The sequence below is a fragment of the Carassius gibelio genome, chromosome B11 (genome assembly GCF_023724105.1).
Source record: "Carassius gibelio isolate Cgi1373 ecotype wild population from Czech Republic chromosome B11, carGib1.2-hapl.c, whole genome shotgun sequence".
NCBI lineage: Eukaryota > Metazoa > Chordata > Actinopteri > Cypriniformes > Cyprinidae > Carassius > Carassius gibelio.
Window position 1 is genome coordinate 25,747,264 of NC_068406.1, and position 13,197 is coordinate 25,760,460.

At 39.1% G+C, this 13,197-nt stretch overlaps 1 protein-coding gene across 5 annotated transcripts in view; it reads left to right on the top strand.

Moving 5' to 3' along the window:
• LOC127967910 (interleukin-1 receptor accessory protein-like 1-B) overlaps nt 1–13,197 on the top strand; it is a 193,009-nt gene that overhangs the window by 69,077 nt on the left and 110,735 nt on the right. For all 5 annotated transcript variants that reach the window (XM_052568669.1, XM_052568673.1, XM_052568671.1 and 2 more), the window contains exon 3: nt 6,008–6,287. In XM_052568669.1, coding sequence (XP_052424629.1) covers nt 6,008–6,287 — 280 coding nt within the window. The remainder of the gene's footprint in view (nt 1–6,007; nt 6,288–13,197) is intronic.

Here is a 13,197-nt window from a genome sequence, read left to right on the forward strand (position 1 = left end):
AAGAAGTATAGAATTATTCCCCAAATAGACAAAAGTTTACATTTTAAGACAAAATGTAGCAAATACTCTTTTTTTTTTTTTAGTTCAGTATAAATAACTTGTTAAAGGTAGCATAAACTCTACAGTCTTAAATCACCAAATTTAAGATGCTAAATGAATTCCTCCAATGCTAATCAAACACACCTGAAGCCACTAATTAATGTCTACAGGATCACTAAAATGAAAGGCAGGTGTGTTTGATTGGGGTTGGAGCTAAACTTTGCAGGAGAGCCAATGGCATAGAGAAGGGTTGCTTACCTCTGCTTTAGATGATATCTGCAATCGTTTCCTGCTGCTCCTGATGACTGAAGCTTAGTCAAAAGGTTTTCCACAAGAAAAAAAAATCATTAAACAAACACTTCTCGTGCCACTTAAAGGGTTAGTTTGCCCAAATATTAAAATGATTTCATTAATGACTCACCCTCATGTTGTTCAAACTAGACGGACATTGAGAGATATTGTACAGTCATACTACTTATTACAAGGCATTTCACCACATGAATAATTATGGCAATAAAAGATACTGATTTAAAATGAAACTGTTTACCAGTTTGTTAGTTGTCTTAAAATCCATTACAGTGTACAAACTTATCTTAGCAGCTGAGAAGCGTCCACAATACCAGGATGACAGAATTAAATATTTATTCAGAGAATATTGATTCCAGTTTTAATATTCTGTTAGACAACTATACACAAAGCCTACGAGCCGGTGTTCTTCATTGTTACCGGTTGTAATCGGGGAATAACATGTCTCTGAATGTGCTGACTGACCAATCAGAATTTAGTATTCCATATAGCCATGCAATAAATAGATTTATCATTAATATGTGTCAGGATTTAATTTGTTATATTACATTTCTGCCGTTTTATTCTAAAGAAAAGAGAATATTTGAGAAATGTTGAAGAATTGCCCTTCTTGAGGGTTTCTTGAGATTTCTTGAGCCTCAGGTGCTGAGAGTCTCTGCGGATGCTTCATTAGATCCATTAGACGGATGCTGAGAGGAGAAACAGCCATTGACATGAACCACGATTCAAATAAACGCACACACTTCAGAGAGAGAAGAGAAATGAACAAATGAATGGCTGAAGATTCTGTAATCGCTCTATCTCTCCCTAAACAAATCTCCCGTTCTGAGACATTTAATTTCACGTGTGATAAACATATGTGCAGAAGTAAGCCAGCACACACACACTGTACAGTAGGATAATTAATGGAAATAATCATTTATTAACCATCTTTAATTTCTAACAGCTAAAGCATTGTGAAGTTCGTTATACTGCTGCGATGAACCTTAATTAGCACCCCCCATACTGGCTGCCACGACAACCAGCCCCCTCCTGTCGCCATAGCAACAGAGACCCGTAACATTTTAATAAGTGTGTTTTTTGCTGTCAGTGTTTGTAAATGTCACCCGACAGCAGCCGCACCGCTGCCGTCTCCGAAAGATCCTGCCAAAAGCCATCAGGGATTCCTGCGTTCCTTCACCCGTTCCCCCTCCACACGAGCGTCCGGCCGAACGCGTCCCTCACAGAGCAGCTCTGCTGAGATTTGATAGGATTTCCATTTGATTTACTGTCCGGCAGGCTATGACTTTCTCAGCGTGCTAATTGAGTCATCGTGTTTTATTTGGGGAATTTGGCACTCTGAGAGAGTATGCAGGGATAAATAATGCGACATGCTTCTCTCGGTGTTAATTAGCTGCTGCACTGTTTCTTTAGTAAATAAAACATTGAGGGAAATACAATTAGCTGAGCCTGTGGAGCTCTCAGCATCTGTCTGCAGCAGCTGGTTCAGACAGACAGAACGTGGGATAATGGAGGAGGAGGAGGAGAGATGCTGGACACAGAGCTAGACCTATTGGAGAACATTCGGAGTGGTGCAGAATCTGTTTCTAAATGACACATTATAAATGTATGGAGTTTTGGACAGTCTAGAGTTTATGGGTGAATTCCAAACAGCTTTTTTTTGCGACCTTGAAGGGCACTTCAGAAAGGGGACGCCATTAGTAGGGACTAGGGATATGCCGGTATCAGATTTTCCTGTTTGATTAATAGCTCATGTTTTAATCACGGTATACGGTATTATCACGGTGTGGCGAGTGGGGCGGGGCCGAGAGGCGTGGGAACGAGGAGTGAGGCCAGGTGTAGTGATTGGAGATGAGCTACACCTGAGCCCCACCGCTAGTATCGAGTCCCACGTAGGAGATGGAAGGATATAAAACTGGAGCGACTATAGTGAAGGACGAGAGAGGACCAGGCCTGGGACATTATTTTATGTTTGCTTTTTATTTATGCGCACCAGTCGTCCGTGAGGGGCTGGTGCGCCGTTTTGTATTTATTTTGGAATTATTAAAATGCTTTTTGATTGTGCGCCGGTTCCCGCCTCCTTCTTCCCGATGAATATGGAGATGTTTGTATCATTACACACGGTATTGAAATTTAATTTAAAAAAAGGGCACATGATACAGTATAACAGGTTAAATAACCTTTTTTATAACAAAAATAACTGAACATTTAAATACAAGAAAGCAAAGTTTTACACAGATTAATGTGCAAAAGAAGTAGAAAGACCAATAGGTATCACTTTACAATTAGACCTCATTAGTTAACCAGTAACATTCACGATGAGCAATAGCTACATTTGCTACAGAAGTTATTAATCTTTGTTTAAAAAATACAAGTCTTAGTTCATGTTATCTCATTAACCTGTTAAATGTCACCCCGTCCCGTATACGGGACGCCTACATTGACTATACTATTTTACAATCAAATTTAATCCAATCTTGACAAACTATATATATATATAGATCAATTTATGACAAGAGTGCACCCTCAGAAATCTACATTACAAAAGGAGCTTTGACCTTTGTTTAAAAAAAAGACTTCCTTGTTGCCTTTTTCTCTATCACATTTTAGAAATCATCAGAAGTTATATATCACTTGAAAACATAAAATCTCAAAATTCATCCTTTAAAACCCATTTTAAAATCGGACATTGCATTACCATGTAAATGGCACATCAAAATCATGTTACAAAATGTTTTCAGTCATGAAATATAAAAATTTAGGTTTGTATCATGCACATTCAAGTCTATCTTCAAAAACGTGAGTGACCGTTATCAGGTTAAATAACAGTTGCAACACTAACACAGTTAGATTTTAACAATGTGTTATTAAATATTGGAATACCTATGATTAATGAATGTTCAGAAGAATTTTTCATTGGCAGTTTGTTAACTAATTAATTAACTAATAAAGCCCTGATGTTAACTGTGATTAATACCATTGCAAATCCACAAATCTAATCAAATTTAAATACGTTTCAGAAAGTAGCGCAGCTGCTTTATTTATGGGGTTTCCAGAGTAAAGGCTGCTCTTTTCTGCAGTTTAGCGCCATCTGCTGTCAGAGAGTGAATGTGCTTTCATTCAGAGTCTCACGTGTTTCTCATGTGCTTCTCATGCGTGCTTGTTTACATCAGAGCACACACTCTTTCAAACAGCATACAGTGATGTAGTTGATGGGAATAGTATTCTTAAAATGCATTCTGAATAATTTGTAATATATAATTATTTACAGTATTTAGAGGTGTCCAAGATAACAATATCGCACATAAAAATTACCTTGATATATCGTAGTAATGAATACCGGCACATGTCTACTAGGGATGTTCCACATGAAAATAATCAACTGATTCCCTTCACGAAGGGCCCTTCCAGAAGTCCATTAGCAAAGGGAACATGCGATGGTCACTTTGTGGAAGTAATTTCTATTTGTGATCATATGATCTTTGGTTAGGAGATCTTGCAATGCATTTTAAAGGGGCTGATTTTGACGTTACATACAAATAAATTTGTCTTTATTTTATTGTAATACAAAATGTTTTCCTTCAGTGATAGAAATATGATTTAAGATGATAGTGAAAACAAGTGTCAGCAAGTGTAGCATTAAAGTTTTATGGTAATAAGAAAATATTAGAATAAAATAATGATAGTAAGAAATATTTATTTGCAACAACTGATTGAGCACTGAGCATGCACGCGCAGCCGTGCCAAGGTAACATCTGGACAGTCATTCCCTTCGCCAAGAGAGTTCCAAACGCTTATATGAGACAGGAATACACCCTTCAGAGAAAACACTTCAAGGGCTCTGCCCTTCTAAGGGAGTAGGGCATAGGGATGCTCACATCTGTTTTGAATTTGCCATATTTCATCAGCAGCATGTGACATCAGTGTCAGTTACCACAGAAGCTGGGTTTGTTTCAGCACACAGTAAACCCATGAGCAGCAGTGCACTTGTATTGTTAACGTATGGAGCAAGGCCTTCCAGTGGTCAGGCCGCTCTCGCATGAGCTCTTCGATAGAAACGTTCATTATGTGAGCTGTCATGTGGATTCTTTTTGGTCTGCGGATGAGTTTCTCCAGTATATCCAGTATATCCATGTCTTCTTCTGCTGTGGACGGGAAGCACAAGCTGTGAAGCAGAGGGTGTGTTTGAGCTCAGCAGTGTCTCATTACTGTACATGTGATTCTTACAAACAGAGCTGGAACTATTTTCACTGTCAGTCATCATGTCGCAGATACTGTAGTGCTGCGGTTTAAATTGTGTTAATTTCTGTTTCTTTGTAATTATTTCTGAAATTTAGCAGCAATTTCTGAGTGAAAGTTATTTCAAACCATATCTTTAAAGCTGCAGTCTGTAAGTTTTTGCCTCTTTGTCGCCATCTCTGTTTATAAAACCTGGGACTGCAGTGACTTGTGGGATGATCTTTCTTGCGTGGGTTATACTCTGGCACGCTCCAGTGCGGATGAATCTGTTTTGAGGAGTATGTGTTGGCAGTCAGTCACCATGACTGTGAATCCTATACTTAGTTATCACAGATTCATTTATTCTCAGATTATTAATGTGAACTACATCAATTTTGCATGACTGTGAGTATGGTGTGTAGATTTCCATTTCTGTACAGTCTAATCTCTAATTGTCATAATATTCAAATTTCTAACCAAGAAATTATTTTAACCCAAAAAGTAAACTATGCTCCCTTCAAACTGGAAGTTTATGTAATCCCAGGCTGTCTGTAATCTTGTTTTAACACATTTAAAACAAGAATATAATTAAATTTAATTTGCATGCGTTTCATATAATCCTTTCTGGATTACAATCCACCATCAAAATGATTTTTTGACATTTAATAATTATATAAACGGTGCGTCACCTGCAGGATCCTCACTTGTCATAACCTAGCAGCTGGGACAACTTCTCTATGTTTACAGACGTGGTGTAATGATGCAGGAACATGCTTGAATTTCCCCCGAAAACCTACCCATACCACTCATATTATAAAACATTAGTCCGATTTACAACAGTTAGCTCATAAAGTAAGGCAATAGTTTTGAACACTGGCTGGTTATGTACTTGCTCAAAAATTGACTTGGTATCATTTTTTACCCAGAAAAAGTTACAGCTTTACGTGCTCGTCCATCACATGATGGTGGTGTCTATTGTCATGGTTTCGTCTGTAGAGTGTTGTGATTTGAGTGTTGTTTTCTTTAGTGAGGAAGAGATGAGATGGTTTTGATGATTTCTGCTGATTTGTACTAAATATCACAATGTGAGGGGAACATTTCTCCTCCGATTTGATGATTTGAAACCCTGATCCCATAATTTACTAAACTTTACGATACTGAGAAAATGCCCTTTTTTACTTGGAGAAGCTGCACTTGCAGCAAAATATGTATTAACCATTCACAATGTTAGTGACTTTCTTTCTTTTCACCTATTTAGATGGATTTTATTTATTATTATGTTGTTATTTATCTTGTTGTTATATATGTTAATGCTTTGGCAACATTGTGTTACACAGCCATGCTTATAAAGCTTAGTTGAAATGAAAGAGATGAGATTGTGTGTGTGTGTGTGAGAGAGCGAGATAATTACATTGTATTAATGTAGTGTTCTCTGTCTCCTCAGTGGACGGCTGTACGGATTGGTCTGTGGACTACCTGAAATACAGAGTTCTGCTCGGGGAGCCTGTGAGGATTAAATGTGCTTTATTTTATGGATACATCCGTGCGAACTACACACATGCTCAGAGCGCCGGACTCAGTCTGATGTGGTACAAGAGCGCGGGCCACGGAGACTTCGAGGAGCCCATGTCATTCGACGGGAGCCGGATGAGTAAAGAAGAGGACTCCATCTGGTTCAGACCGGCCGAGTTACAGGACGCCGGACATTACTCGTGTGTGTTGAGGTATGAGCTGCTTTCTTCCTCTGTGTGTGTGTGATCTCAAGTTGGACGTTTACCTGAAGCTGTTTGTGTGTGTGTATCTTCACACTGATGTGTCAGCTTTAGGGCTGTGCGATTAATCGAAATCGAATCGAAATCGCGATTTGAGATGTTGCGATTTGCTAATCGCAAAAGCCTGCGATATGGACGCGATTAAATTGTTCCAGAGTGTATGCATGACTGTCAGCCTTCAGTGAAAACGGACTTTGCATTTCCATTTTAAATTTGGCAGACACTGTGCGTTCGCTTAAATGAAAATGCAAACGAAAATGCGCGATTTGCATTGTCGTTTGGATTGTCACATTTTATGCATCCACAAATTGAAAACGCAATTGCAAATACAATTTGCAATTCCTTTTTAAATAATGTCCGGAATATCATTCCATCTATTACTACTTATAATGATGAATGAAATTGTACTTCATCCCATGCCTTCACCTCGGGAAGCTTTGGTGGATTCCTGCTTGTCCCGCAGATGATCTACTCGCAAGCTTTAACTTCACGCACGAGCAGATCGGTTTCTTCGCTTGAAGCGTTCAGCTTATCCGCCCACAGATTCCGCCATGTAAGTAGGGATCTGCCCTGGTGCGAGCGCATCTCGCTCTTAAAGGGAATGGGAGATGACACTCTGACTGGTTTATTGAATGTTACGCCCATTACTTATTAAGAGAATAGGGACAACCCATCTCAGAAATGCGGACAGTTTTTCCGTCGTTAAAATAGCAAAAGTGGATTTGGACATGCCCTCAGTGCACCTGCGCCGTGCGCTTTACACTTTGTGTTTAGATCGTTAAAATAGGGCCCTCGGTGTGTTTGACGGTGATTTCTCTTAGCATAAACTGTGAAGCTGCTGAAGTGACTGTCAGAGCAGCTCTGGAGGTTTACATTAGTTATGTGCTCCTATATTAAAACACTGTGAGTGTCACGCATGTTTGAGTTTGTGTATCAGACCAAACCATGGCTCTCATTCACACAGATTCATATTCAAAAAGACTTTTCTTGGTTCAATATTCAAACACACTAGTCAGTCTCATGATTTAAGTGTACTCACCATTGACAACTTTTGATTTATTCATCCAAAATCTGACAAATTTCATGACATTCTGTGTTATGCAAGGAATTATATTTTTATGACTGGATTTTGCAATTGCATCCCATGTTTTCCACATCTCAGGAATCACAGACACCCTAGGAGCTCTTTTGACAGTCTTTCTGAATTGTGGTCTATCTCATTCTGAATCTGATGATTTGTAATGGGCGGGTTGGTGGGGATTTGATTTGGGCTGATGGTCACATCCATTTACAGTAATCAGGAGCAACACTAACTCAATCAATAACACCTCATCTATCCATCCTGTTAGACAGACAGAGAGAGACAGAGGAGAATAGACTTGTGTCTGGTGTATTAATATACAGGGACTCATCAAAACAAATGACGGCTGTGAATGCAACACACGATGAAGAGTGATGAGATCTGATCATACCACCTCATGATGCTTTCATGCCACACTTTGACCATTTATGATTTGGGATCAATAATTAGGTTTCATGCATTTTCGATGCAGGTCACGTCTCTGAACTAAATGAAAGATTCTCCGATTCTTCTGATGTGATTTATGTTTGTGAACAGCAGCAGTTCTGCCGCGGAGGTCAATCCACCGGAAACGGGGAAAGCGCGGCGTACATTAGCATGCTGTAGCATGTTGTTGACCGCGCAGGTAAAGGCTGTTTCCTGTCAATGTCTCACTAGGTTCCCTCATTAGGAGAACACATTTGAGTCTCTCTCTGAACTGAGATGGTTTTGATCTGAAGCCAAACAAATGATGGAGATCTTCAGTGGAGTTTAAAGGAGCATGTTTATCACCACACAAGTGTAGCTCTCGCTCCTCTAATATCTCCATCAGATCACATGACCATCAGGAACAGACCGCTGAGTCTTAATTTGACGAGAATCTTTCTCTCCACCAGGTTAGAGATATAGGGAAGCTTTAGCTGTTGGTATGTTATGTATTATTCTGTTTATAATGTTTTTCTTTTCTGTGGTGTTGCTTCTGCCACCTACTGGTAACACTTAGAGTACAGTCTGAAATCTATAGATCAGATGCCATATTGATCGTGATGCTGTGAGGAATTATCTTATGGTCTTACAATGCCACATACTGTACAGTACAATGGGTTTAGAACAGATGACGTAATTTTCTGTTGAGATTTCATCAGTTGTCACGTTGTTTATCAAGAGTATAATCCATTGGACAGCGTGTAATTCTGTCCTTCACTGACTCGCTATCAGTCATGTCATAAATTAAACACGTTGTTTGGTTATGTAATTGAGCTAATGAGGTAAACAGGTTTTGTTTCTTCAGGACTCAGGTTAGACCGTGAATGTGTTGGATACAGCTGGTGAAGTTCAGCTGATGAACGCTTCATCCACACTTATGAACTCATCTGCTCTTTCCTCTCAAATTGTTTTTCATCTCATCATCTGCCATCGTTTTTCATCATTTTCATCAGCTGCATGAGTCATTTTTCTACTTAAACCACTAAACTTGTGTTGGTAATACTGTAGTACTGTCCTTGCTCTCTAATTCACGTGTGTGTGAGTGTGTGAGTGTGTGTGAGTGTGTGCGTGTGTGTGTGTGTGAGTGTGTGTTCTTGTTTTTGTATCATATCAGGACACAACTCTGTATAATGACATGGGTATGACACAGGTATTACAAGGAGAGGGTGACTTATGAGAACATAACCCATGTCCCCATTTTTCAAAACACTTATAAATCATACAGAATGAGTTTTTTTGAGAAAGTAAAAATGCACAAAGTTTCCTGTGAGGGTTAGGGTTAGGTGTAGGGTTGGTGAAGGGTCATAGAATATACAGTTTGTACAGAATAAAAACCATTACACCTATGGGATGAACACACTACACAAAAACAAACGTGTGTGTGTGTGTTTGTGTTTGTGTTTGATCAATACTATGTTGTTGTGTTCAGACACAGTTTCGGGCCGCACTCATCTGTATCTGCACCATCAGATTGATTTATTACTGATGTGGCAGTCAAAAGTACACATCACATTAATCTCAGCAGTCAGTCACTGAACATTAGAATTGTAAATAGAGCTGAAAGATCAGAAACAAGTGTTAGAAACTGAGGTGAGAGGCAGGTGATCATGGGTCAGAGATCAGGCTCTAGTGACTGAAGGGATTGAGAGACGTGGCGATGAAGAGAGAGAACAGGGTCTAACTTCACATTAGCGGAGGGATACGGGCTGAATTGAGGCCTGAGAGGCATTCTGGGTAAACAGTGGCAGTGTGTTGGGCTGCAGCAGTATATAGTTAATCATCTGGCCTCGGAGCTGCGACACATGAGTTATGCGTCTGTCCGAATCGTGTCTCCTCCACTCCCAGCAGAGCCTGACCTTCCTCTGGATCATAAATAACCCAGCGCTCATAAAATACTGATTTAAAGAAGCGCTGTAGTGCATCCTCAGACAGACGTCACTCGAGGGACAGCGTTTCTGACTCTCAGGCTGCGTCTGAAGGCATATTTCATTAACATTTCTCCCAGAATCCTCAGCTCCATCTGTTATAGTCAGAGAAGTGAACGTGAATGTGGCTGTAATGAATCTGGCTTTTTAACCTCCTTCAGAACCACTGTTAGATGCTCTCTGTGAGTCCCTGCACCCTGTCTGGTCCGTTAGGGTTAGTGTTACTCCTCTGTGTGCTAGTGCACTACTGAGTGTAGATTCACACGCGTCCTCATGCAGCGTCAAACTGTCCTGAACCTCTCAAACCTTTGGAAACATGACCATTTTTAAAATAATTTTTCAAGTTTCTTCTGCTCACCAAGACTACATTTATTTGATAAACAATACAGTAAAAACAATTATTATTGGTGCTCAGTTGAAGCTCAGCAGTTAATGTTTCATATTATTATCAATGCTGAAAATGAGATTTTATGCTTAATAGTTTGGTGAATATTTTTCATAGGTGAATAGGAGCTTCAAAAAAACATTTTCTTTGAAATAGAAATCTATGGTAAAATTATACATTTCTTTACCATCACTTTTTTTTTTTCATTTCAATGCATATTTGCTTAATAAAAGCATTAATCTCTATTAATAAAAACCGCACCATAAATATTTAAATGGTAGTATAAGACAGTTTCCACAGAAATATTGTGCAGCACAACTGTGTTCAACATTGATAATAATCAGAAATGTTTCATATTATCCTGATTTCTGAAGATCATGTGACACTGAAGACTGTGCTTCTCAGAAATAATTTACACTAACACAGATTCACACAGAAAACATGTTCTAAATTGTGATAATATTTCACTGTTTTTACAGTACTGTATTTTTGATCAAATGAATGCAGCCTTGAACAGACTACACTCAAGCACTCCAAACTCATGTTTTGTCAAGAACTGGACCTCTCACTGGACAGCAGTCTCGCTCCTCGTTAACTCTTATTGGCAGGTTTTTGTCGAGTTTCGCTGTACTTCATGTTCGGTGAAACGCTCTGGATTTCAGTGCGCTCCCATGACATTATAAGCTGACCCAATTTTTTGTGGATTCACTGATATTCTTACCTTCTGCTCAAATGAGTTTGGATCTGTGGGTAAAAATGTTATCTTTGAACTGGTAAAAAATCATTTTACCGTTCCGCTAGTGAGACACATACATGATTCAGATGAAAACAGCAGAACATGTGCAACCTCAAATCCAGGGCTTCTGCCGATCAGCTGAGAGGTCGATAATGCTTCTAGATCACAGTCAGTGAGTGTTTGGCATCATTCACGAGCCACAGAACTGCATCAGAACAGCAGAAGCACTCCTCCTGCTTTGATTTGAAAGAGGAAATGATGTTTCAGAGAGCGGTTTAGATCTGGCGGTCAGGATATTTGAACTCATCTGCACAGGTCTGTCTGATGATCTCACGTCACGTTAAATCTGACTTCCCCACTGAAGCTGACAGCACAGTTAACGGCGTGAGACGGCTTTAACGATGAAGAATTCAGGAGATTCTGCAGATTCCAGAAATTACCCATGATCCTATGCAGTCCATAGATATGCTAAACCCTTTCGTCTACCAGCGGCTCACTATGTTTCACAACATCGGACCCCTGTAACAATCTTGCATCTTTTTTGACAATGCTCGCGGTGACAAATGCGAGTTTTCAAATGTTTTAATTAACAGAAACCATGTATTAAAATAATGAGTCAATGTATTAAAATAATTAAACACAATTATTTATAAGAGCTGTTTGTTCCTTTAATAAATCAACAGATGTTTAAGGGGGAAAAAATTATTACGTTTTTTTTTTAAAGCATTTTAATAAAGTTAGATTATTTAAATATAACTTTTATTGTGTTGGGTCACAGCATAAAACTGATGAAAACTGGTTAAACTAGGAAAAACTGTTCTTCAGAAAAATCCTTTTGGTTTTTCAGCATTTTTGTGTATTTTGTGAACCCTTTCTAAATATGACTGTATGGTTTTGAGATCCATCTTTTCACACTGAGGACAACTGAGGGACACAAACACAACTATTACAGGTTATTTCACCCTCGGCTCTTAATGCATGGTTTCTCCTTCTGGAGCATCAGTGAGCGTCCGGACTTCTGTAATAGTTGTGTTTGAGTCCCTTTGGTTTTCCTCAGTGTGAAAAGATGGATCTTAAAATCATACAGTCATAGTTAGAAAGGGTTCAAATACACAGACACAGCTGTGGATCATTCAACACTTAAGAATCATTTTGAACTTTTGAACATGTAATTTTTACAAAGTAAACTATTACTTTATCTTGTGGACTATATGTATATATATGTATCTTATTCAGGTCAGTACTAAATAAATAATAAAATGCATTTTGTATGATCCCTCTTGGTAAAATAAACGTTTTGCAGATTCTTCTAGTTCATCAAGACCATGGGGGGGGGGGGGGTGCTCATTTTTACTCAATCTCCTGTTAATCTTGAGTACCTATAGAGTAGCACTGCATCCTTCATAACTCCAAAAAGTCTTTAGTTTTATTATATTCATAAGAGAAAGATAGTCTGTACCGTTTTTTTTTTTTTTTTTTTTTCGGAAAAACACAAGCGACTGGAGGCGTGACGTGTGGGCGGAGCTAAATCAGAGCGTGCATAATCTTTTGCGTTGAGACCATGTGGAAACAGTGACATTACCGTGAGGAAAAAAACCTATATTTCAACGTTTATTTATGATCCAGAATCAGATCCAGAGGCTGAAACTGAACGAGAGCAGCAGCAGCAACGACTACAGCAGGACGTCTCTATGTGGTATGTATTGAAACTGTATATATTTGCTTATTGGTTTTGGAAAATGACCAAGTTCCACTTTGTCTTTTTTTTTTAAGCTGTACATGTGGAAAGTGCAGTTTGATGCCAACATCACATGTTGTTTACTTGATGACCCTTACCTTGACCCTTGATTTACTCGTGACCCTTTTTCGTTGGGATTGCATCATCCTTAAGAAATAAAAGATACGCAAATCCGGCGTCAAACTGGGCCTTGTTTGTAAAACAAGCATCTTCGAAATGCAGGGAACAAACACAAACACTTGCACAACTCCGTTGATGCTCTGTAAAAATAAACTCCATCCACTGGTCCCTTAATGATGTTTCTCTTTTGGTAATCTGTGGAGGGTTGTCTTGCCCTGGCAACCAAAAACACACTTCTTTTGTGACATTTGTCGACGCTCTCGCTCTGATCAGTGAAGTCTGTTGTGCTCTCAGTGCTCTGCTATACGGGAGCGCGCGCTCTTCCGGCAGAAGTGCCTCAGGACCCATATAAGGAAATTCCGCTCCATCTAACGTCACACAGAGCCATACTCGAAAAAAACTTTCCGAAACT